Consider the following 27,627-nt stretch of genomic DNA (forward strand, 5'->3'; position numbering starts at 1 on the left):
ACACTACTCTTCAAATGGGTTACTAATGGCAAAATAATGCAAGTATTTCTCCAAGTTATTTCTCCTTCAGGTGAACAAGGACCCATGGTCAACACAGGCTTAAGAGTGGTGGCTGTTGACAGCTCACCACAAGAGCTAATACTTTACAATGTTTTTCACATTCCCCATCCTTGCCAGCAGTATTGATTTCCCACCACTGGAGCATCTGACAGGGAACTCTTCATTCTTGATTTCATGTAGCTCAAACCAGTTTTAAAAACAAAAAAAATCCCACTTCCCAAGTATTAAACCACAATTTAACAAGCAGGCATTCCCTCTCATCACGTTATTCCTCAAATAAGGGAACATTTGAGGAAGTCAGTGAATTCTCTTACCTTAACTCACTGTCAGCAGCAGTGTCACACCAGTCATTTTCCAGATGTGAGACACTCATGTTGTGTCCAGCAGGTTGGGATCCTTCCTGGGCCCGGCCAGCTCTGAGCACACTGCAGCGACTGCAGCAGAAGACAAGCCACGTTCATGAACTCTCCACACTTCCAAGTCACCAGCTACGCAGACCGAGGCATTTCCTTCAGCTTATCTGCTAAGAATGCATGAAACGCACTCCAACGAGTCTACCAGGTTAGGTTTGTTTGGGGTTTTTTAATGGCAATGTGTACACAAGAAGACATGGTGGACTTTGGAAAAGTTTGGAGTAAGATGATAAACCAGTTATAGCAGAGAACCAAACTTGCCCAGGATGATAAAGGACTTTTGGTATTGCCATGTTACAGAATATTCACACTTAAGTTGGTAACTACAAGCACCTATGAGAAAAAGATTAACTGTTTCCAATCCAGATAAACTGGATAATAATCAATTTTCTCACTTTTCTTTGCTGGATCTGTTTTGATAACTACGGGGGAGGGGGGGAATCATTCCTGTTCTGTAAGGGCTGTAGCAGGAAAGAGTTTGGGGGTTTTTTTGTGTCAAGTTCACCAAAATTAGAAAATTGTAGTCATTCCAGAAATGCTGAAACAGGGTCAAACTTGCCAGTCTCAGCTGGAAAAAAACACACTGGGGAACTAGTAACCAAACTGGTGACATTATGTCTTTTATAGAGTATCTTAGGAGTTTGTTTACTCACACAGAAAGCTGGAGAGCACAATCCAATTCCCTCTGCCTAAATACGTATGAATTAACCCTCTGCCCTTCCAAGAACAACTTAACTACCAGGCTGGGAGAGTTCCTGTGACGATGCTTAGTGTTTTATTAACACACTGTTTGCGTAAACACGTTTTCATTGAGACTGACTGGGTTCCAGTCCACCAGCAGGCCAAGAGCCCTCAACATCTCCATTGCTCTTTCTCTGACTCCCTTTTCTAAACTGTCTCATATGGCAGAGATTTGCTCTGCTAAAGCTTTTTAAGACCTTATTTGAGATCTTCCTCTCATGCTGACAGTTAAAGCTCTCCTCAGGTTAAGATGGCATCAGTTTAAAGCTCCTAGAAAGAACTATAGGGTAAAATGGGATTATAATCCCTATTCTTCAGTAGAGGAATTGAATGACTTATTTCCAGTGCTTTTGAAGCATTCAAAGTGTAAAAGCTTTGAAGAAAAAAATTTTAAAAAACCTTTGAGAATAAAAATTAAAATTCTACTCTAAAATCCTTATTAAAAACATCTTCACAATCTCAATTTTCACTACAGTGTCTGCAGTGATCCCTCCTGCTCCTTTTCTCTCCATGCACATTTATTAACACCACAAGCCAGGAAGAAGGCTGAGACCAAACCCATAGAGACCAAATACCATATCCCACTTAGTTCCAGCAACATGTCTGCTGGGTCCAACTGGAAGCTCAGGCACATTAATACATGTGGTTTATAAACTGAAGCCCCCGTGCATCAAATGCTATGGTATCTTCTACTGAGGAGAAAAGACAAATATGTTATCTTAAAACTAATCAGCAAAGAGTTGTTCTGTTCATGAGTTTGTTTATTAAAAAGGTAGTATAAAACACAACCCCTTTAAGAAACAAATTGAAGACAAAGGGTATTCTCAGATGCTGTCACAAGTCTAGATATTATTCAAATACCATTTGCTTTGTAATGTTGCTTTTCTAAAGGATAAATGAAAATGATTAATTTATTGAAAGAAAATTACCTGTCAAAAAAAATTCCAAGTCTACTTACTGAAAAGTTTAATCTAACAATATACTTTCATATTACAGAATGAGCAAAAAACCAGTTTGCTGCAAAAGATTTCATAATTCTATAAATATTTTATAGAACTTTGAGTATCCTGACAGTAAGACATCCAGCTATAATGAGCACTACAATACACACAAGTCAAATCAACACAAATACATAACTCACAGAATTCATTTACCATACTGCAGTATGTTTCCTCAAATGCAGAAATAAAAATAAGAATTTAAAATCCAATTAAAATCTATAGGAATGTAATTTTTTTTCCCAAATCTGGTTTGGTTTAGGTTCAAGAATTCAGGTTATGAATATTGATGAAAGGCAAGATTGGGTTTCTATGAAGCATCCAACACCTTCAAGTTTTCTTAAGTGAATTAAGCTAATTATTTGTAATTGTTAATAGGTTAACCTTAACTGAATAATGTATAAGACATGTTTTAGCTAAAATGCACTGCATTTCCCATACTAAAGATTTTAGGTGAATTGCAGTCCATATACAAAACCTTAGCTGTACAAGGGACTGAAATTCAATTAAAATTTTTTTTAAAAGCCAGAAGAAGAAACAGATAAACATTTTGATGCAAAATGAAACTAATTCTCTCTTTACACCTGTATACAAACATTCAAGAACCTGTGAAGAAAGAGAAAACCTTGTAAAAAGCCTTTTATTTTGAGGCTTTTTGTTTCCAGGTGTCTACTTTGGCCATGGTCCTCCAGCCATGCCATCTCTGGTGAATACCTGTAACTCCATAAAAATTCCTTCCCAGGAAACCACTGAACAGCATTTAATTCTAAAGCAAACTACCAATTTATCCTGAAGCTAAGCAATTATTTTGGATGGTTCAGAAAGTGATTCTGCCAAATTATGCTGAAGGATCAGTTAATACTTTGTCATATTGTATTTAAGTGGCTTTACATCCATTTTGTTACACAGAAAATTGGTAGAAAAAACTATTTCTCTAGTTCAAAACTGAGCAAAAATAATTATCCACAAATTGTTTCAGCCTGCTCCTAGCTATTGTTTTCATCATACACAGAAGAAAGGAGACAGATTCTCTTACAATGAACCTCTCACCAAAAGCACAGGGATGGAAGAACATGCAGTATACTGGAACACTGGAATGGGACCTAAAAAACCCTTAGAAACTGAGCAAAAAGGTTGTTTTTGTCACTTCTAATGAGCAAGACAAGTAATAAGAAAATACTTTAAATTAAAGAAAAAATAAAGTGAAAATTCCTTTAAGGTTTTAATTTCTTACCAATTTATGTATGATGCTGACCAGTAAGAAAAATATGTAAGTTTCAAAAGCAACTCAGCTTGTTCAGATTTGTTAAAATTTCTTATTAAACATTACTGCTCTATACTACAATTCCATAATCATACTTCAAAATAGAAATTTTAACTTCTGTGAAAATTTTTGATTTCTGTTCAGACTGATTTATAAAAATTTCATAAATTCAAAATAATTTCACAAATCATTTCAAAAGGAAAAACATCTAAAGAATTTGGTTTTAATGTAAATCTGCTGAAAAGAGTCACAGCTTCATTAACCTCTCCTTGGACTACTAAATGCCTCAATAACTCAATGAATAGTTTATAAAAATATATTTTTACATTTTACTGGGGAAAATGGAGGTAGACAAAAGGAAAATACAAGTTTGAGTATAATGCCACACTTGAAAACAACATATTTGCATGGAAAAAGAGCTTTTATTTATTAAGAATTCTAGTTAATACAAAAGCCAGTAAAGCATTTGGTCTCAGTCATTGTTGGTGCTCTACTTCAGTGTGAAGTCTAAAGGAGAAGGTGAAAGGACTAAGAGTACATTGAACTTCTGCAGCAAGCCAGTCAAATTTGTACATCAGTTGGAGAGAGGAAGGTTTACTGCACATACAACTCCTTATTTTTCAAAGTCTCATTTCAAACACTAACACTAACCTTGTTTTCCATATCTGATACCATGATAAGGCTTCATAGAACTTTACAAGTTGTATATATAAATTACACAAGTTTCCCTATATCAGTTGTAATTCCACTGTAAAATGAGGGATTTAACTGTGTAGTGTTAGACAACTGGGCTCCCTTAAAAAAAAGCAAACAAAACACAAGACTAAGAGATCTAAAACCTGGAGTCTGGAAGCAAAAAAGGAGCACTGAATACAATACTCACCACACTAAACTACACTCCTCATATGCAAACACTTCCAGCTCTCAAAGGTCTGTGGTGCATCTTACCAATAAAAATAACTAAGGCAGAACCAACACAACCCAGAAATGTATCTGAATATACCACTATGTGCAGCTACTAACCAGGCAGTGTTCCAGATTCCCTGAATTCTTCAAACACCTGCTTTGCTGAAACACACAATTCACACACTTGGAAAGATGAAAAAATGGACTTCTTTTAGCTGGCAAGAGCTACATATCTTCTTTATAATACAACTCAAAATGGGAAATTTGTCATATCAGCATATTATGAGCCTCCAGACTTTTAACCCCTGAATTCAAATATGACAGCTATTTTTGTCTCAAAAGATGTAATTTATAACCACAATGGCAAGTGATAACTTAGATGCTCTTGTTGGCATAGCCACCCACACATATTGACTATATATTAAAAACCTCCAACAAAATAAACTTAGACAACCATATAGAATTCAGGAAAAAATCTATATGGTAATCTCAGAGCACAAGGTTTGAAGATAACATGTTCAGAGTATTCTGATTACCTCATGATGGAAACAGGAATTAACATCTATAGTTTCTCGCAATCCAATATGAATTAAAAAAATTCAAAGGATCCTCCTTGCAAATGTGTACTGGTAACCATCCATATGAACAGCATGCTATGAATTTTTAATTGCTTAGTGCCTAAAACCATGTTCTTCTAGCCTTACTTATCAAAATAGTGGAATTCTAAATTAAGAATGACTATGCTCAAAACAGCTCTCCCCAGTTATTTTTGAAAGCCTGCCACTTATTAAGATATTTAAAGTTAGATTATCTTCTAAGTCCTTGTTTGTGGAAATATTTTGAAGAGGACTAGCATTTGCTTTTTCCATATAAGAACATGATTTGAAAGCATATTTAAAGTATTCTAACTTTTGCACAACAAACTGCAGTTTGAGCTGCCAAAAGCATTTAAATTTTATGAAATATGGAAGATCCTCCCCACTGTGAAGAGCACACAGAGCTAAACCAAAATGTTGAGAACTCACATGCATCATGCTAACAAAGTTAATGAAAAACTCTTACTCTAATATAAAAGCAAGAACTAACAAAGCCACCACAAAAATCAAATGCCTATTTTGATATCTACTGCATACAGACCATGAGAGTGTAAATCCAATGTTATTATGGCCTAGAACACGTGTTCATGCATTTCTAGTCTCCTTGACACAACTCCAGCCTCTGTCCAACATCAACAGAAGATCTAAACAGGGGAAGGAAAAACTAATTTGCTGAATGCTGTGATTTAATAACCTCTCTTCACTCAGTTTGCCTTAGGGTTGCTATGGCAACACTGTCTGCCACTTTCTTTAAGCTTGTGACCTGATACTACTCATCATCTGCCACATAATACATAGCAACACATCCAATGCATTCACCCTATATGGATCACAGCACCTGTTCCATAAAATGATCCAACATACCAGGACACAAATTATTGAAATACTAAGTTTCAAGGGCTACAGGAAAATTAACAGTACAATCCACAAATCTTGTAAAAGCTTTCCATTACATAAGTTACATATAGTTACATAAACTTAAGGGTTGGAACATATTTCACGCTCACATGAGGAAACACTGACAATCATAGTTAGAACAAAAGAAGCCTGATGAGTTTTACTGCATTCTTGGCAACTTGAGTTACTTTACCTGAACAGCCAATTAATACAAACTTTTAGAACCTCATTAAATACTGCTTTTAATGAAAACTTCAAAGCACATAGTTGATGACATTCTAATATATCTATATTCATATGAGTATTGTCTGCAGTCACCCTGAAGAAAGGGATACACTCAAACATCACCCTAAAAATCATGCTTTCATAAAGTATTAAAGATGTTATGTATCAGCTTCATCATCACTGCCTGCAAGGCTGCTGTCTGTGGATGGAGCTCCATCTTCATTAATACCCTCACCATTATTCTCCCTCTTAAAAGCATCATCATTTGCATCCTCCTTAGGTGTGTCATTAACCTCTGGAGGTTGTTTCCCTTCGGGCAGTTTAACACGATTTGATGCAGAATCCAAATCAGATGTAGTTTGCTGCTCCTTTGCATCCGGATCCCCTAAAAATGACTCCCACACCTTAAGCCTTTCTTCCCTTTCTCTTGCAGTCTCCTCCACCTGTTAAAGAAGTGTTTATACACATCATCACAGTCATACTTGTCAAAATGAGTATTTACACAGATGAAATTAAACAAATATTTATATTACAGAAATCTCTCAGTGCTGACTGTGAACTAATCACCTGTATATCCAGTGGCTAATCCTCTAAGTTGACACTTTCAGTACTCAAACAGGTCCTCAAATTTTTTGCTAAGTTGAATAATTGAGGATGATTTTTGGAGACATTCTACAGCTATTGAAGAGAAGCAAGATAATGCAGGCATGGGCAGGGGAAGGGTATGGGGACAGGAATGCCAAGCACTCCTAGAATTCAAGCAGATTTACTGTTTGGAAGACATATTTGATAAAACAGAACCATGAAAGGCTACCTGATAATCCGTTACACCATCCCATGTTTCAGCACTGAGCTGACGGCCACCAAACCACCTTCCATTTAGAGTCACCTTGCATAGATCAGCTTCTGTTGCTTCTTTAAATGACACAGAAGCGACGCCATCAGGGTGCCTCTGTAAGGAAGGCAACTTGCATTAAATAATATTCTAACTAATGCATTAATTCCAATACCCTTTATATTGTCTTATAAAATCAATCAGGATATAGCTCCATTCTGATCATACATAATCATGTTTGAAAAGTTCAGTTCTCAAGTTTCCATATATTGTTCTATTGGCACACAGAACACAATTTTTTAACACAGATAACAAAAAATATTTCAGCTAGCTTAGCTACAAATAATGTATCCATACACTTTCAAACTTGTAACATGTATCCAAGCTCCTGGGAAGAGTTAGTCTGCCTTTACATAGTCTGAAGTCGACAGGTGCTCAAGACATTAAGTTCCAAAAGTTTTAGAGTACTGAAAGATTAAGTCAAGTTTCCATGAAGTAAACACACCCAAATGAATGCTCCACTCATATTTAAAGCAGCCTAAATGTTTTGCACCTTTGCACATTACATCAATTCTGCCAACACAACAGCTAAAAATACCTACATCAAATATGAGAACCTTCTTTACTTGACCAAACTTTTCACACTCTGTCCGTAGATCTTCTCTTATCTCATTTAGTACTACGGGGTCCTCCTACAAAGCAATTACACAGCATTAATTAAACACAAGCACTCACTTCTCTGAGCTTTATTTTTGCTCCATCACCAGTGGTACACATCTGTCAATCTGTTAAAAATCCATAAATTGAGTGCTGTTATGCTGCATTTTCAAAACCACCTGGGAGTTGGCAGACAGCTCTTACATGAATTTAATAAATTTAATTTAATAAATTCAGTGCTTGTTAATATATTGTGCTTGTTTCTCCATTCTAACCATTACTGCTATTTACTCCTCTTTCCACCCCAGGAAGGAATATTGTCAGATATATAGGTTTTTCAGACAGTGAAAAACTCTGACTTGAAAAATACATTCTCACCAACTTTTTTTTCTTGCTTTTGGAGAGAAATGAATGAATTTAAAGCAGATGTTTGGCACAGGAGAACACCCTTCCCAAAGAGCAAGTTTAATTTTGTTTTCATCTGCTTAGAATTTTACTACAATTTGTATGGCAGAAAGTTCAGATGTTAACTACTAACAACACAATCTACAGAAGCAAACTGCATCTTCCTACTTCAAAGTCCTTGGGGTGAAACATATTCCTGATAATAACGATGCGCTCATGCCGCATTCGAGTTGCTCCATCTTTCTTCTCTGGCCTCCAATCCAGCTGTCTAATGAAATGAAGCAACAGTAAGAAGATATTGTTGTGGCTCTCTTCAGTTTCTACAAGTATTTGTTGAAAAAAAATCATTAATTTGGCATTTCTTGCAATATGTTAACATATATTTTGACACAAAAAGTTATTCATCTAAAAAACACAGTAATTACCCAGGTTTATTACTGCTACAAAACATTTGAGGTTTTAAGGTACTTAAAGGATCATAGAGCAAATATAAATCATTTTTCAAAGTACAGTATTTTTTAAAACTGACAAAATATTTATGAAGTACTAATTCCTTCCTAATATCAACTCAGATAAAGGAACCAGCTGTTTTCAAGTGCAACTAAAATGTCAGTATTTTACTATTTTTTCTTAACTTATTCTGTGAAAAAAGGAAATCCACTATTCCCCTAGGTAAAATTTAACTGCTTTTATTTAAAAGAGTATGCAAGAACACCTCGACTCCTACACAGGCATTACTACAAAATGTATTTTTTTCCTCAATGTAGAGCCACTAACACAAACTAGTCATGTAACCCAGCACATCTGTTCCAGGACTTTGCCTTCTCACAGCAAATCTTACTTCTCGTAGAAATGCCTATTTCATACCCTATTACAAAAAACCCCACACGTTTACTTACACTTTTAAATGTCAAGATCATAGATTGAGGTGGGGAAATCTTAAGTTTCTTCTTGTACCTGCTACTTTAGCTGAAGAAAACTTGGATTTCCAATGAGAGTAGTTATACCAGTAAATTATGCTCCTCAACTCAAAAGGAACACAGTCCTTTTATTCACACAAATTTCAGTCAAATGCAATTTTATAATTTTCATACACATGCCAACACACTGGAGACTTCTTACAGCAAGAACCGTCAGTGTATCTTTGAGGCAGATATACTTCTGGCTTTAAGTGATAAGACATCACGTAGCCTTTGCTCCCCTTAAGTATGGGAAAACATTTCTGCATTACTATTTACAATGCTTAATGGAATGTTGCTTTCATTAAAATATCAAAAGTATTCAAACTTTTTTCTTCTTTAATCTGCATCTTCTTGGTTCCAAGAGGCAGAACAACAATTTTTAAGTGACAAAAGCAATGAAACAAGGTACAACTCAAAACCTAGTATATTTTATAGCAGAGAGAGATGTCTGGGGGAATCTACAGAGATATTTTAGTATTTGCTCCTGTGGCAGCCAGCAGTTATTTTCTTGCCCTTTGCAACACCTGCAGTATGGCACTAAATATATGTGAGCAGCCAGTGTGTTATGACCTTTCAACAGTAAGCCCAGATATTGTGAGAGGACTCGCATGCTCTTATCCACTGAAGAGGAAGAGAGTCTTTTATTTCCCCAGAGCTGTAATATTTTCTTCTACATCTGAAGGCACCATTGCTCCCTACGTATTGTTTTAATGTGTGAATCACAAAGTTCATTCTATCAACATTTAATCTAGGAGTTAGTCCCCTTCAAACATGCAATAGTTAAGCTATTTCACTGTCAGACAAGATTTAATTTTGCAAAACTTAGCACTGTATTTGAAAGAAAGCACCACTTTACTAATAGCACTTAGAATTCAAGCAATATTTTACTGAAATAAAAAATACAAACTTTTGCTGTTGTGACAACTTCTTCTTGTAGTCTTTACATTTCTTTTTCTTTTTGCTTGCATCATACTCCCCCTTCAGTTGGAACTTTGCAACTTCCACATGCAATTTATAGCCTCGGATTTCTGCTTCATCCAGAAGCCTCAAAGCAAGTTGAACTGATTCTCTCTATTAGAAGATAAAAAAAAGCACAACTTTAAAGCACATGGCGAAATCAAATTGTATTCCAATGACATGTCATTAAGTAAACTGTGCTAAGAATCAAGTCCCTGTCACTGAAAACCATAATGCTTTCTTCTGACACACAGCTGGCACTGTTTTCTTGATCAAAACCCAGTATTTCTTCACTCCTGTTGTAATCGACTAATACTTCCAAAAGCAGCTTGCCCTGGTTTGGGGGGGAAGTAAGTTTTCCAGGAAGTTGTGGGCAAACCAATCAGTGGTCAGGTTTTGTGGACACGCCTCTGAGAACACAAGGAGTTAAAAGCAAGGACTTCAGAGGGAGTAGCCCTCTTTTTTGTTTCCGGTGGTGAGGTGAGAACACATCTCTGCCCTTCCCTCCCAGCTCACGGGGCTGGGTGGGGGAGGGGAGGACAAAGGCCACGCGGGGCCTCTTCAAGATGGAAAGGTGGAGGACTGTGGAGGTGCCCTCCGTCCCAGTCCTCTCCCCCCCCCCCCCCCCCAGGAGAGAGACTGCTGCTTCAGAGCTTTGGACATTGGCAGATTGGCAGCAGCCAGCAGCAAAGAAAGAGCGGGGGGGGTTGGGGGGAAGAAAAGTTCCCGGCTGTGTAGAGATGTGCCGAGTCCGCGACCCTGCTGGGAGCCAGGAACTGTTAACTCTTTCTTGGCAGAAGAAAACTTTTCTAGACATTGATTCTCGTGGCTGGTGGTTTGTAAGGAGAGAGAGAGAGAGAGAGAGAGAGAGAGAGACAGCCTGGGACTGAGATGACAAAGGAAGATGAAAAGAATCCCAGATGGGCAGTGATGAAGAGGAGTGGCTTTTAGGCTGGACTTTTTTTGCATAATGTTAGCCGTAGACTGAACTTGAGTCTCTTTGAACATAAACTGCATTTGGGTGGATGCAACCAGCTTGACTTTGCTGCAGTGACTGACACTGTAAGAGTGGAGCGAACAGAGAAGAGCTCTGTTCCTGGAAACCCTCGGCCCCAGGGGAAAGATGGGGAGAGCTCAGCATGCAAGCATCCTTAAAAGAGCCCTATATGCAGCTTTGGCCCATGGACAGTGGTGAGAGCACTGGACATGGAAAAGAGAGTGTCACCACAGCAGACTTCTCCAGGTGGTGCCATGAGTGACATGGAAACACATAAGGGGTGGACCCGTGTTTTCTGAAGAACAGTCTGTGGTGCGAGAGAGACTCCTCTCTCCCTTGCTGAATTGAAGATTGGTTTTTTTGAGTGGTGATTGATTTAAAACCCAAGGTTTTGGTCTATGGAGGGTAACATGTAGGGGGTGGAAATTGGGGGAGGAGAAGAAATGTTCTGGGAAGGTTTCATTTCTGTTTTTGTGTGTGTTTAGGGTTTTTTTTTTTCTTTTTCTATTTCTGTTCTTATGTAGTATAATAAAGGTTTTTTTTCCTGTTTTCAAGTTTTAAGCCTGCTCTGCTCTGTTCTTGATCACATCCCACAATAGTTGTTAGGAAAAACATATATTCATAGGTGCATTAGCATCTGGCCAGTGCCAACCCATGACACAGCTGCATATATTTCATTCAAATATGTCATAGACGCTAAGCTGCAATATCCAAGCAAGCTGATGAACTTAAAAGCAAGAATAAAAAGGTTTCAGGGGACTGATTTCCTATAAAACTTGTATCACTTTTCCAAGAACAGCATATGTTGAGACTCTTAAGTAATTTTTAATGTGTTCCTAAAAGTCCTTTAGAGTGCAGACAGTATTTATGCAGGTGCACTCCGCAGCCCTAACTACTACAATTACAAAAATAGCACAGACTACAAGCCATTTGATTTAGTATTGCCTGGTGCTTCTTGCAGAACTAAAGCTGGCTGCACTTGCAATCACCAACTTCCCAAATGATTCACAAGTGAAACACATAAGGAAACAGTACTGCCGCCTAAGCTTTTATAGCTTAATAAAGAATGAAAGCACAGTTCTGAACCAAACCAGTTCTCAATTAAAAGCTGTCAATACAGGACTGCAGTATGTTCCTTCCTGGCTTGTTATTTCTGTATTCTTGGTTACAGAGTGGCATATTTTCAAAGTAAAAGGTGAGGAGCCTCCCATTTCAGCCCATAATCTAGGGCACCCAAGACAGGAGCATGTAGAGACATGTTCAGCAGGTATTATGGCCCTTTCCAGGTGGAGGGTGAGGTTGGATAAGAGGAAACAAATGAAGTAAGTGGGAATTTCTGGAGTAAATCTTTAAAACAGACACCTATATTCCAAATCGTGCTTTAGATTTTCAAGGATCTTCTGAATATGATTCTGAAACAATGGCCATATGTGCCTTCAACAGAATGGAAAACTGCATTTCAGTGCACCACTGACCTTCAGATAACAACAGAGACCATCTCCTTTAAGATTTCCTTCCTTATCTTTGTACAGTTTGATCTTGTGTTCTTCTGTCTGAGGATCTCGCATGATGATACCACATTTTGACATGACTTGTACAAATTCATCTTTCGTAATGTCTGGAGGTAAACCTACAAAATAAATTCAAACAGAAGGCGTAAATATGGTCTATTTTTAAAAAAATCTCATTAGAACAAATCTTCCCATAGTGCTTCTTTAAACAAAATATATCAAAATAAAGGACAACATTTCACATATGCTGCAAGAAACCACTGCCCTTGGGCATCACCTTCTAAGCATTTACTTCATATCAGTATCTGGAAAATTCTTGTACTTTGTCATAGGTGTAATGCACAGAAAGATCTCTGTGCTCCCTAATATGCACACCTAGAGATTTATTGCCACACGTCATCAACACTGCAGAGGACACAAAGGCCTCTGCAAATGTAACTCTTGTGCCCAAGCTCCAAGTTCCACTGCATTAAAGTCTGAATTGAGGATAAGAAGAAAAACAAAATGAATGAGAAAGCTATGTGGATGTCCCATGCTAGTTTGGCCTGCATGAAGATTTTTGAAAATGCAAGTATATGCACCCCTGTGACTGCTCACAATCACCAAGTGCACCTAAGTATAAGCATCTAGAGATAGCACCCCACCATCCAAGAGGTAGAAAAACACCACAATAAGTGCACGGATAATTTAATTTGAGCTTTCACATTACTTTCTCAGTCTGTTCCCTGCCTTTTTTTACTGTTTCATCCTTCTTACCTAATAATTATTTATTAGAGCAAATGAAAATTATAGATTAAGTGATGTGTATAGGTGATCCACTATTTCATCATAAACTTGTCATTATCTTATCCCTTAAAAGCCTGCAGCAATTGTTTTTCTTACAAAAGAATAAATTAGTGACTTGGCTGACAGCTCACAGAATACCCCATTTAACAGATAAAAGCACGGAAAACATCCATTCTACTTCTTTCCCACATCTGCAATTTAAAGGTCACAAAGACATTATGCAGTGAGAAATATAACATTAAGTAGTTTGCAAGTGACAGACTGAATAGATAATATTAGAGGTATATATGAGTCTCTTTTACCATCTTTAGTTCAAAGTAGGTAAATAAACACTATTACTTACCTGTCACATAAACATTTGTGTTTCTGTCTTCTTCAACATGAAACCACCCTAAACACAAGAATTTAACTCAGTTATGGTAATATATTAAACATGGGAGCATACACATTTATATTCCATCAGATTTATAAGAATTTTTGCTTGCTCACGGAGAAGCTGCGAACATGCCTTAATTTGCTTTTTTCCCCTTTGTATACAGATTCAGGAGGATACGTATGAAGTACTACACAATTTTAGAACCATTCTGCAAATTACCAGCACAACCTTATCTTTGCTGTACCAGATAACAATGATCAACTGCCAATTTTCCCTCAGTACAATACAGGTCACAGCCTACACAGAGGGAAGTGCTTTGTCACTTACCTGGCTCTAGCTTCCTTTTTTCCGATTTTTGTTTTTGATCTGTTTGTTTTCGTCCTGTCTCATTTGCTGATAGTTGTGTTCCTGATGTCTTAGAACTTACTGGTTGCTTACTTTCAGAGGCTGTACCAGAAGCAGACACAGTATCTGTCTTATCTGCGTGGAAGCCATAGTTGGCATGATAGGTTGCCAGGAAATCTTCTGTTATCTGAAAAGAAATTAGGAAAATTAATACAGAATTTCAAAGAACTGTAAATTCAGGTTTGAATTTTAACGTTAGTTAGGTGACGCTCATTTTCTAATCTGGCAACATAGAAAATAACAATATTTTAAAACTTTTAAAATTATCTTTGCAAAGCCATACACGCAAGAACAATCAGTTCAGGCATTACCTGAATTAGACCAAGACACAAATTCCATACAGCATATGTAGTTTTTACACAAACATTTCACAAGTTCTGCCATTTTTCAAACAAAGCTTTCTGCTTTCCATGTGAATTGGATCTGCCTGAAGGACAGAAACCAAGCGCTCCTGGCCGTGGTGAAGTGATAAAGTGATACTGATGGTAAGACAACAACTTATCCCCAGATGATGAATGACTGACATTTGCAGGCATCTGTCTTTTCATGGAATCATTTCCAGAGATGACAAATATTTGTGTTGACAGGCAGTAAATATTGCACTTAAGCAGAAATGTATTTTAACACATTGCTTCTAAGGCAATAGTAATAATTATTAATTAATAAATAAATTTACTTTATATCCTATGAATAGATAAAGAATTAGCTTGCTCTTTTCCAGAGACTATATTTGGATAAAATATAAGGTTGGTTGACCAATGTTTTAGAGGTCAAAATAAAAGGAAAAAAACCACAAATTACAGCCAGTACTTCCAGCCACTAGCAATCACATGCAAAAGAGATACATCATAGCTGTGTTTCTTAGCATCCCCACATTATGAAGTATTTTCTGAAGTTGTACACTCTGAAATATTTTTTCTCAAAACTGAGCCTTAACCTTTGAAAATTTTATCTGACTTTAACCTTTGCTGCACTTGCTTCATCTGTATTCAAAAGGGAACAAAACTTAATGCCATTAAGCTATTGTAAGAGAGCAATTTCAAGTCTGTGATGAAAATATAATCTCATCTTCCATAGTGATTTGAAGCTTGATGATTCAACTGTAAAATTTCATTATGACAAATCAGAAATGCAAAATCGACAGTACCAAGCTTGTCAGGAATAATGCAAGATGCCATGGCACCACATAACTTTAAAGGTTAGCACAAAATAGCTCTTAGGCTAAACAAGATTTGCCACACACCTCAATAATGTAAATGGCTGCTCTTACAGGTATAACAGCATCAAGAAAAAGTACAACCACATTTAGTGAAAAAAAAGGAAGACTGCTCAAATCAGGTTCATTATCTTTGACCTTAGCCATCTTTGCAAATCCTTCGTGCCACAGTTGATGAGATCCAGAGAATAAAGAAGCTTCTATACTTGCTGGTGAACATTATTTATTCTCATCAGAAAACCTACTGGTAAATTAGTGATTAAACCTGCAACAGGATTACTTTTCAGCTTCTGGGGAAACTGCATTCTGTGTAAACCTCCATTTATTCTTAGCAAATTATCTACCCTGGACTAACTAATTTTGCCACTCAGTAACAAAGATGTTTATTGCATAAAATGCTATCATCCTACCATATAACCATTACCACTACTTCACCTTAAAATGTCTTTTTACAAGCACAGAGGAGTTTATACAGAGGCTTTTATTGGAACTTCTGTCATACAATGACAGCACGAGGAACGAGTAGTCACAGAACTACTTACTGGGGACTTCAATCCAATTCTGGTGGAGAACATCACAGACATCAGTCCTACTTACACACCTACACAGTCATGCAGTTTGGGTGATTAAGCTTATAGGAAAACAATCACAATACTACAGGACATGTGAGCATGTAATTAACTGCTGGTCCCACTGAAATGGAAAGGAATAGATTAACCAAATGAAGAACAGATACCCTGTGTTTGCAGATGACAGCCAACATCTGTATTTTCACAGCAAGTGATGCAAGCAGCAGATGAATTCCACATGTTACTTTGTGCTATGTCTGTGAAGCACCAAAAAAGTTGGTATTCATCAATACAGTACCATTAAAATAAAAATAATTAAATAATAAACAATGTTACAATTGCTTCTATTAAATATTTTATTGTGTCCAAATTTTTCTGGGTAATGCTGGCAGATAATATCATGCACTTCTTGCACTGCTTTGAAATATGCTTTAGTGGAAGTTCAGCAGACACTGTATTCCCAAAGCACAGCAGCAGTGCAATCCCATTCTGTAGATAACAATTACTTAGACCAGTCAGAATATTTTCATCTTTTGTCAAGAAACAGAAATTAAAAATTTCATTACTGCCCATGGAGAAAGAAGTACAGCTTCTGGTTACAACAGCCTCCTCCGTTTATCTGGATAAAAAATTCTAGTAGTAATCATCAGCCAAAAGAAGTAACCTGAGAAACTTGATGGCATCCAACTGGGTAAAGAATCTTTGTGCAGCACTGTGGGTCATGGATAGGTCACCAATTTCTATCATACATCATATTTACTAATGAACTCTTCTGCTACTATTTAACCTGTCCAACCCTTAATGTTATCTCCTCTCCAAGACAGAACAGATTAAAAAAGCATTTAGGAAAGACAAATGCTACTGACAAGAGACACATTTGAAAAGACAGGTGAGAAGAAGGGGAAGAAATGGGAGCAAAACAGGAAAAACCCTTTTGCAGATGACTGTGCTTAGCAGATATAGGACCCCAAAGGGAGCCAGGAATACTCATTTCTCCACTGCTCCACTTGGTGAGTCTGGATTTTACCCCTCCAAAAGCCATCTGCTCTACAGACACCTTCCTAGGTTTACACATTCAAATTTGGCACTACAGGCTTCACTTTCACTGTGATTCTCTGAATTGCAATGAATTCAGTCACAAACTAGAACTGGCACATTACATCCATCAAGTAGATGCCATAAAATGTCTTAATATTAAATTAATTGCCCTCATTCATTGCTATATGGTAACAAAACTATTTCACTTGCAGATCAGTAGATTGGCTCAACATATTAAATTTATGTTCGTTCACCCCTTAAAGAGCCATGTTACTATAGCAAGATCATATTTTATACTTAAAACATTTAATACATTAAAAAATTAGAAACTGTAATGTATTTCCATGCTGAGGAATGCCACTACGACAAATACACTTATTTTTCAATTGCACTTGTAAGACTGAACGAGATTAAACAACACATCTTTTATTTTACATCATTTTCAGATAACAATAAAAGAGGCATAATACTACTCTATTTTAATCTAGACCTTGTAACATACTAATTCATTTCTACACTGCCCACATAAGGATCACCACAGGTACTGTGGCAAAGACCTAAACACATCCCAGGCATCTCCGATCAATATCCACAAATGTAACAGTGACTTCATCCCAGGCCCAAGCAACTCTACAGATTCTCCGCCAAGGCGAATAGCCAACGCCCAGCTCTTCACAACAGCGCAGCCGGTTAACGACAGAGACGACACTGTGGCTTTCCCTGTAAAAAGGCGTGTTTTGGTGCTGCTGAGACCTCGCAGCAGACACGATGTGGCTGAATGCAGACAACTCCGTACCGACGAGATCCGGCATCACCTGCTCCTTCTTCTCCCCCTTCCTCGGGGCTCCCCTGTACCCACCTTGGGGAACCAGGCCTTCTTCTCCAGATCCCACTCGTAGACCGCCCCGTCCGCCGGGTCCACGTAGGTAAAGGGGTCGGACTCACTCTCGCCTTCGGTTGGCTTGGCCTCGTACTGCTGCTGGAGCTGCAGCTGCCGGTAAAATTCCTCGTTTCCGTCCTCGCCGCTCATCCTGCCCCGTTCACTGGGCCTCAGGCACCCGCGCCCCTTCCGCCGCCGGCTGAGGCACGCCCGGCCCGGGCCGGGCCGTCTCTCTCGGTGGCGGCAGCGCGCGCAGACAACCCCGTACCTCGCGCGGCCGCCGCGACAATCCCAGACCCCAGCGCCCGCACAACACAACACCGGAAACACAACACCCATCGCCGTAGCTTCCGCCCGCTCCGCCCCTTCACCTCGAACTGTAGCCAATGAGACGAGCGGTGGCGGGTCATGCGGGGAGCGGCGGAACCAATGGAGAGCCTTTCCTGGGGAGGGCGGAGCGAGCGCAAGCAGGGGGCGGGTCAGGGACGGGGCATGTTTTCCCGCCTCTGGGCGGGCCCTGAGGTCAGTGGGTCCGCCATGGGACAGGGGCGGTCGCCACAGTGGCCCTGTCCCTTTTTCTCTTGCCGTTTCCCCCCCCCCCCCCTTTCCTTTTGTTATAAATGCCAGGACAAATTTATTGCCAAATTCAATAATTTGGTTTATTAAAATTCAAATCACAAAATTTGGAATCAAATTATAACAATTTTAAGCAATAAAAACAAAACAATACGAACTCCACAACAGCGACACTTACTTGACAGAATTTCTCCCGGGAAAAGTTGAGCCAAGGGTGACCCCAGAGACACAGGACCTGGCAGCCGGTGTATCTAGCTGGGTTCACGAATTTGCCATGTTCGAGGCTTGGTTTTTATACTCTTTATTCTGCCTCTGGCAATATTTCCCCATACTTCCCTTTGTTTCTTGGTTAGTTATTCAAACCGAAATTCGTCTCCGGTCGGATTGAAAAAGAGCTCCCCTCCCAAGTCCATGTGTTAATATTCAGTTTTTATGGATCCTTATAGTTGATGAATGTTCGAGATATGGGTGATATTGCTTGATGGTCTGTGAAAGTGGCTCCCGAGGTGTGAGTTGCTGATCCGGCTCATCTCAACAGGTCCCCTCCCAATACTTGAGAAGGCTGCAAAGTCTTTTGTTCCCTTCTGAATGGAGACGCCTGATTTTCAGGGTGGTCAGTTTCACCATCTGCTGCAGAAACCTCCTGAAACATAGACTTTTACCTGATATAAATTTATACAGCTTTATAATTTTCCAGTTTATCATAAGAACATGAATTAATCATCTCACGTTTTTCACACTTTCACCTTCAGGCTGCAGCGCTGTTTCTCCGTAGACCGGGGCTCTGCATGAGGGCAGCTGCCCCTGGCGCTCCAGACTGCTTTGGGCGAGAAGCTGTACCTTGATGGGCTTTGCATGGGGACTACTGCAACTTTACTTACATGATAAATAAAAGTTTGGGGCACAGAAAGTCCTCCCTGCTGCATGCTTTTCCCTGTTGCACCTATGACAACACTGGACAGTGAAGCGACTTGCTGCCAGTGGTGCTGTGCAGGGCTGGCTGCCGTTTGGCACTGGAAATGTACTCACGTCCTACTAGAGGCAAAGATAGAACCAAAAATAGAAAAATGAGATTGAAATGGCACTCTAAATGTCAAGAAATCACTTTGCTCCTCTTTGCCCTCTTGGCTGAGGGTGTCCAGCAATTGTGTTCCCTAAGGAAAGGGATGATATGTTGTATTAGTGGGATAAAGCTTGGCTTCAAAACACTCAATTCCTTTTGCATTAATGAAGTCTGCAATTAGTACTCTGTCTGTGGATGCTTAAGTATTTTAGATACAAATAACTCTCAGTTCTTTTAAAAGCCATTCATCTAGTGCTATCTAGTGGTTTTTACAGTGCAGCCCAGACAGCAGTACCTCAAAACCGAATATTAATTGCTAATGTATTTTAAAGTATTTCTATTTAGACGATGATGCAGCACACTCTTCATGTTTTCTTTTGCAAACCTTAACTTAGAGCTATAAAACCCCATGTATCAGTGTACATGTTATAAATGAAAATTGAGCTGAACAGCCCCAGCAAAGCTGGCAGTGGCTGGTTGCCAGGGGCAAAAGAATATTTCCACTCAGAAATAAAAACTATAAACAGAAGTTTTCTGGAAATTACTATACCAGGAACAAATATACAGACGGGAATATTAATAAAATCAAAGATGTGATTGTGAAGCTCTGCTGGGAGAGACGAACATGAGCTCACTGTCTGGGCACCAGGCTGTCAGATGAAATTGCTGAGGATATAAATATAGTGTTCTAGTAACCTTTGGCTGTTGAACAAAGAACATCCAGCCTAGTTAATGATGTCTTTGATGCTTCAAGAATTTTCTCTTGGCAGGTCTATTACGGTAGTTGTCCAAAGACTGCTTTGTGATCCCTTATAAACTTACCACCTAAGGGACATTTGTCTTCATTTTCAGTTATTGGAGTCGGAGCTTTATAATGGTGTCTTGGTTTAGACAGGTATCTGCCAGGAAAACCTGGAGTTTCCCTTGGAATGGTGAATGTAAAAACCCCCTCCCTCCAAATTATTACAATTTTGCAATTAGGAGCTTTCAGGCAAAAATATGGGAATAGGAATAACAGTTGTTTACTAGAAATATTAAAAAAAATACAAATGCAGTAGTACAAAAAAACAAACAAGCAAACAAACAAAACTCCTAGAAAACCCTGATAGAGTCAGATACGACCTGACACCCTGTTGTCAGGGTGTTGGAAGCAGTCCGAATAAGTCTTCCTGGAGTAACAGATGTTCTGTGAAGTAGAGATGATCCTGTAGAAAAAAGGGTCCAGTGCTGGCGAGATGGGTCCAGTCTTCCTCCGAGGATTCAGTGGAAAACCAGCTAAATTGGTGTTGTAGATGGCTGGTTTTATGCTGGTGGAAAGGCTTTGGCTCCTCCCACTGAGTGGAGCATCTCACAATGGAATGAAGTAACATTATCAGACGTGAGAGGCCTTAAATGGCCCATTCACAGGTGGTGTCCCTCGGAGGAGGAGGGGTGGAGGAAGAGATAAGAAGGCACTGCCTTATCTGGTGTTATCAGTTGTCCCATTAACAGAAGGCATCCGCCCTCTTCCCCCCCTTGAGTTACAAGAGATAAAGAACAATATCTCCCAACTGGTTTCAACAGATGAAAATAGAATACACATTTTTGGTTACATTTTTCAACCCAAGACAAATGGCTATAATTGTGTAACTAATTTTTATACCCCAGTCACACACTTTAGCAGTGCTTTGACATGGTTTTCTTAATTTTGGTGGATTTTGGGGGGGATTAATTAAGTACTGATATTAAAACTGTCCCTAATGTGAACATGAAATGTGTCCATCTCATTCACAAAACAAGCTATAAAAAAGTATGTCCTAGAAATTGTATTTACTTTCTCAGTATAACTCCATATGGACACAACTTTTGAGGGAGTCTGCCTTTCAGTACTTTGTGCCTTTTTTTCTACCTGTTCTTACGCTGTGGACATAAACAGTGAATCTCTAATTATTCATCTTTTATTTGCTAGAAAACTCTCAATATTTGTGTAAAGAGATGGTATTTCCATACATTCTTATAGAATTACACTTGTATTACTTAGGGGTCAAAGAACCTGGTTTTGGAACACTGAGAAAAGATTGCAAAGGAAACAACCCTTTTCCCCTAAATCCACTCATAGTAATATGGAGACATTTTATGGATAATGATATTGTGGGGAGTAGATGGAATGAATAAGATCAGACTGGTTAGATAAAAAATATATGTTGACCCATATATCACTCCAATACATCATGCCATGAAGATTTGAAAGTACAGAATTATCAAAGCATAAAGTACACAGAATAATTAAATTGTGGCATGAAATATTGCCAGTCTTTAAACAGAACATCTGCAGAATATAGCAAAACCATCAGTTTTGTAACAGGATATATTAGCAGTAGAAAGACAATCCAGTTAGAGGAGTAGTTACAGAAGCTAAAAGTAGCTGCATGCGAAGGAAGAAAGATGGTGAATTAGGAAACTGGGTTTTAAGGGCTACTGTGAGGTGTAGCAAAAGATTTTGCAGTGAGAAATTTGGTCTCTGACAGAGACAAATTGTGAAGTCCAGAAACATGTAGATGTTTCCCAAAGGCATTACTAAGCTAGAATAAAGAATGCTGCAAGCAACAGTATTGTTGGTGGATATTTCTTTTGTTTAGAATTCCCTTTAGTAAGATCCAGGAAGATAAATGTAGGTTTATAAGCGTGTAGGCTTATCTACTTATTTCAGTCTCACCCTGCAGCTCCATGAAGGAAAGAGAGAAGAAGAAAATAGCAGTGCAACATGTTTCTTATATTTGTACATAGCTCTCTACCAGGCAATGTGTTACATTGAGACAAAGAGAGTAAAATAAGGTCTCTGGAGTCTGCTCTGCCATAAATTGTATTTCTGTGCTATTGGATTTCCATTTATTTCAGTGATTATAGCCTGGTATGCAATTGGTACAATAAAAGGAGGAATCCATTTGAAAATTACTGCTTGTAGCCTTGCAGCTTGTAACATGAGGACTGTAGTAAAACAAGGCCAGGTTGGATGGGATTAAACTGGTCTGTCATTAACTGGTTTGCAATGATGACAGAGGTTGTATTGCAATACCCCTGGATTTAATAGTTTGGCTTTATTTTTCTGATTAGAGCAGGCAACAGAGAGAGTCTGTAAATACATTTTCTCATCTTATAATCAACTTAGTTAATAGTGCATGAGTGGATGGATTTCCAGCCATATGTTGCTAAGGGGCTCTGTGCAGTTGAAAGGGGGCTATACCTTCAAGGGTTAGTTAAAACTGAAGCTTCTGTGACTGACAGAATTATTTTAATTCATATGTTGCAACTTCTATATTTTGACACACATTCTTTTCTGGAATAGAAGTCCCTTAAACAATGGAAAATCTATTGTGTTTTCTATCATCAGCTTCCACAGACCAAAATTTTGGTTCAGGGAACACAGAATTCATAAAAATAAGTGCCATTCAAATATTTTGTAACATGGGGTAGGAAGACTTGCCTCCTGTACTTCTTGATGAGAAGGCAGTCCCTGTCAGCAGTGCTGCTGGGCATGGATCAGGCTGTCCTGATTTGCCTCTTCAAGCCCAGTCATAAAATCAGTGGATTTGAGATTAGAAGGCCTATGGCATTAAGACAGCCTATCCTTACATTAAAAAGGGATACAAATTGAAGAATAGAAAATTAGTATAGTAGAAAAATCTAGCTCTCCCAGTGGGCTTGAATATGTGCAGATCACTTAGATACAACCACATACACTACAGGAGGAGTGGATCTGTGCGGGTAAAGGGTTAGTCTGACTCTCAACACTGTACATTTTTCGCTTCAAACTCACTCTAGTCTGGTTCAGTGGATTGGACATACAGTTCCATCTGAGAGAAATCCAGGTTGTGCACTCAAGAGCACTTTGGGATAAAGGTAAAGTAAGGCAGGAGGGGATGTTTGAGCACTTCAGAAGTGCACTGTAAATCCCAAATAGAACTCTTGATACAGATCCACCCCAATTTCTTGATATTAAATCACTGTAATGATAAAGAATTCGGCACTATTGAGGTGTTTTACCCATACATCACAAAGAATTTTACAAGTGTGGTTAAAGGTGATTAAAACTTTCTCAGAGAGATGATCACCTGCTCGTTCCCTTGACTTCCTTAGGAACATCCATCTCACTACAAAGCAATCAGCTCTTACCCAGAATTTCAAAGTCACTGACAGAGCAACAGCTACTGTGGATCTGGCCTGTCACCCTGGTTTTGAAGACTTTTCTAAGCCTTCTGTAATGTTCTTCATATTGGAGTCAGAAATTTTACTTTATCACACTTTCTACTATAAATAAAGGCCATGTTTTGCTCTCTTTTATTGTTTACATAGTTCTAGGTGGGAGGAGAAAGTTGATTGACAGTTGGCTTGACCAATGTTGATTGAGAGGTGGAATTCCATCCTCCAATCCACAGGCACCATAGGAAATGTATAAAACTGAGTTTTGTAAATAAACTCGCCTTTTTTCCTGCTTCACTCAACAGTGTGTCCTTGTTTGGTTCTTTTCGTGTCATCTGTGACACTGGCCCATGCTGCTTTTTCTTTTTTTATTTCACAGTGCTATAAACCTTAGTCTTCTTTAATTTTAGCATTCTTTCTCATGTGTTTACCTATTTTTAACATTCAGGACAAGAAAATACATGAATCAAAAATGTGCCTGGTTGATCATGTAATGACCAAGTGGCTTTACTTTCTTGCTGTAGATGCAAGTAATTGTCAGAGGGAGCTCTCAGTCATGACTCAAAGAGCAAGTCACCAAGAACAAAACCATCCTTACTGACAATTCTTGCACCATCTCTGCTAAGTCCTCTTCTGCCCAGTCCAGAAATTCCAGCTAGGAATCTGTGTTCATGTCTGGGAACATGAGTAATCCCTTTGAACTTATGCTGGAAAGTTCAGCTGTTGCAGCTTCTTCCTCTACACAGTTTGATTTCATTATTCTTTATTTTGAAATGTGAGGAACTCCTTAAGAACACACGTTCACAGACAGGGCAAGTCATGGCGCCTCTTTTCAGGATCCCAGTAGTGGTCACTTGATCGCAATGACTTGGTTTCTATCATTCCTCATTCCACATGGACTTATCATTTTCCTCTTCTTTCATGATGCTATGGTCTGTTAGCAGTGTAACACTGATTTCTGAGCCATGCATGCTGCCTGAGACTGACAGTGACACGTGCTGGTAGACCCTAGCTAGCTCTAATTCCTGGTGTGCCAGGGGCCGTTCTCAAAATCTGCCAGCAGATTTAGGTGAGGGTGCAGAACAGCATTGTTCTTCTACGGCAACAGGTGTTGCAGTGTCTAGACTTCAGAGCAAGGACTAGGGAAAGCTCTCTCTCATATGAATCTCAGAGACATTAATTCTTCAAGACGGGGGGACGAAAAAGAGCCTGAGACAAAGCCTGTGCCCACTTTTAAAACCGAGGGGTAGGGGGTGTGAAACAAGCAGGTGATTGGTCCCAGTGTTGCCCGATCCGAAGAAAACACAAACAACCGAAGTCGTTTATGCGGTGCTTTATTGAGGGCCCTGGGAGCCTGGGACTAGCGTCCAAAGTCAGAGCCCCATCTCACAGAAATTTCACAGGGTTTTTATATGTTTCTTTACATGATTTCTTCATCGCAACAAAATCTTACTTAATTTTAACACCTGGTACTACTATCTTCTTGACACTTAGGTTCCTGCCAAAAAGTACATTCCTTAGATAAGTGATTATCTCTTAGCTACACTGCTTACATTACAAGTTTCACCATAAAGTTCATCTGCAGGTTACACGCGGCCTACCAAGCCTTAGCATGACTACTACTACTAATGTCAACTATAAGGTTCTCTACTAGCTAAATACAGTTTATTTTAATCAAATGGCAACAACTCCCCCCTTTTGAGCATTCTTCAGTCTTCTGCAAGGATGCTCAATTCTCAGTCGTCATCGGGTCTTTCAAATGCTGAGTTCTCTCGCCTAAGGACATCTTCATATTTCGGAGGAGTCAAGTGAGACAGTTGCATCTTGTTGGTTCTTGTCAAGGCTTTCATCACTCTTCTGGTACGTTTTGTTTCTTTCTCGATGACTCCTAAAACACACTTATATACTAGCCAAACAATTAATAACAGAATTACAATCAACAAAATGTACTGTATTACAGACGAAACCCATCCAGAAACCTGAAGCCCTAAAGATTCAAAAATTTCTCTGATCTAATTATGTTGTGCTTCCTTTTCAATATCTTTTGTTTTGGATTCAACGATTTCTAATTGAGAGATATCTTTTTCTACTGGTTGAATGTCATGCACTGGATTCTCCAGTGGCATAGGTCGGTTCTATTGCAGAGTTCCCCTTAAGGCATTAAGGATTTTATTTAATGACATGACATAACTGAATATTGTCTGATCACCTTGCACATGCAGATCCCCTTTTAACACAGTAGCATGGTATGGTTTCCTGTATAGAATTTCATATGTACTAACTCCCACCCGCTCCCTGGGTTTGACTCTGATTCTGAGCAATGCTAACGGCAATGCCTGTGGCCACTGTATTTTTGCCTCTTGGCAAATTTTCTTAATTTGTTCTTTAATTGTTTGATTCATCCGCTCTACCTGGCCACTAGATTGAGGTCGCCATGGGGTGTGTAAGTTCCAGGATATGTCTAGCACCCTAGCTACCTCTTGTACAATTCCCGCTATAAAATGTGGGCCTCTATCTGATGACAGTCCTAACAGCACCCCGAATCTTGGAATGATTTCCTTCAACAGTGTTTTGACCACTTCCTTTGCTTGATTTGTTCGGCAAGGGAAGGCTTCAGGCCAGCCTGAAAAGGTGCATACATATACTAAAAGATACTTGTAGTTCTGTGCTTTCGGTAACTCTGAAAAATCTACTTGCCAGTAATCTCCTGGTTCTGGTCCCATCTGCAATTTCCTTAGCTGAATCTGTTTCCTAACTATTGGGTTATTCCTTAAACAAATTGGACACATGGCATTCACTCATTTTGCCAATGTTAACATCTGGTTAGAAATCACTTCTCTTTTTAAAAATTTTACTAATGCTTCTGCTCCCCAGTGGCATTTATTATGTTCTGTTTTCAGGATTGCCTTCATGATTCTGGCAGGCACTACAACTTGTCCCGTTCCTGTTACATACCATCCGGTTGCATTCTTTTGGGTTAGCAGCAATGATGCTAGTTTTTCATCGTCTGGAGAGTACTTTGGTTCCTGTAATAGATGTGGGGTTACTGGGTTCACTTTAATTGGTACTAAGGCCATTTGAGTCCATACTTCTCTAGCTACATCCCGAGCTGTCCAATCTGCCGTCCGGTTCCCTTCGTAAATTTTTCCGTCTTCTTTCTGATGTCCTCTAACATGCATTACAGCCACCTGGTTCTATTTTCCACAAAACTGGATCCATCAGTAAACAATTCTCAGTCTGGGTCTTCCATTGGGGTGTCCTTTAAATTGATTCTGCTAGCATGCACCTGTTCAATCACTTCCATGCAATCATGTGCCAGTTCTCTTTCTTCCTGCTCACTGCGGAGAAATTCTGCTGGGTTAACATGATTAGTCATTTTCAGCTCCACATCGTCCTGTTCTCTCAGGATTGCTTGGTATTGTAGCATCCTGCTGGACGAAAGCCAGTGACCCCCCTTTTGTTCTAAAACTGCCAGTACCATGTGAGGCACAAATACCTCTATTTTCCTCCCCAAAGTCAATTTTCTGGCCTCCTGAATGAGGATCACTGTGGCCGTAACTGCCCGCAAGCATGACGGCCATCCAGCACTAACTGGGTCCAGTTGCTTCAAGAAATACCCCACCGGGCGTTTCCAAGATCTGAGTCTCTGAGCCAGTACCCCAAGTGCTAATTTTTGCCTTTCATATAACTGAAAATCTTTGTTGAGATCTGGGAGGCCTAACGCAGGGGCTTCTTTCAAGGCCTGTTTTAAGTCTTCAAAAGCCTTTTTTCTTTGTCGGTCCCAGTGTAGCTGCGGTTCTTTCAGGGCCTCATATAAGGGCTTAGCTAAGAGCCCAAAATTCAAAATCTACAGCCTGCACCATCTTACCATTCCTAAAAAGGACCTCAGTTCGTGGTGGTTTCTCGGCTGTGGTATAGCACAGATAGCTTCTACTCGATTGATTCCTAATTTTCTCTGACTCTGTGTAATTTCACATCCTAGGTAAATAACACTTTGTTTCACCAACTGGGCCTTCTCTTTTGATACCCGGTAGCCAGCTTGGCCTAGCATGTTCAACAGTGCAATTGTCAACTTGAGGCAAATTTCTTGTTCTTCTGTTGCTAGAAAGATATCA

General features: G+C 39.1%; 1 protein-coding gene and 1 long non-coding RNA gene across 2 annotated transcripts in view; both read right to left on the reverse strand.

Annotated features, from left to right (window-relative positions):
- LOC134564912 (uncharacterized) overlaps positions 1–27,627 on the reverse strand; it is a 119,244-nt gene that overhangs the window by 37,131 nt on the left and 54,486 nt on the right. The window lies entirely within an intron of this gene.
- LOC134564873 (17S U2 SnRNP complex component HTATSF1-like) lies at positions 3,879–18,054 on the reverse strand. The gene is made up of 9 exons (XM_063424147.1): positions 17,674–18,054; positions 13,914–14,118; positions 13,554–13,601; positions 12,389–12,543; positions 9,867–10,030; positions 8,166–8,265; positions 7,538–7,627; positions 6,915–7,052; positions 3,879–6,543 (listed from the first exon to the last, which is right to left on the reverse strand). The coding sequence occupies exons 1-9, from the start codon at positions 18,031–18,033 to the stop codon at positions 6,259–6,261; spliced, it is 1,545 nt and encodes a 514-aa protein (XP_063280217.1). The 5' UTR covers positions 18,034–18,054; the 3' UTR covers positions 3,879–6,258.

This window comes from Prinia subflava, assembly GCF_021018805.1.
Source record: "Prinia subflava isolate CZ2003 ecotype Zambia chromosome W unlocalized genomic scaffold, Cam_Psub_1.2 scaffold_22_NEW, whole genome shotgun sequence".
NCBI lineage: Eukaryota > Metazoa > Chordata > Aves > Passeriformes > Cisticolidae > Prinia > Prinia subflava.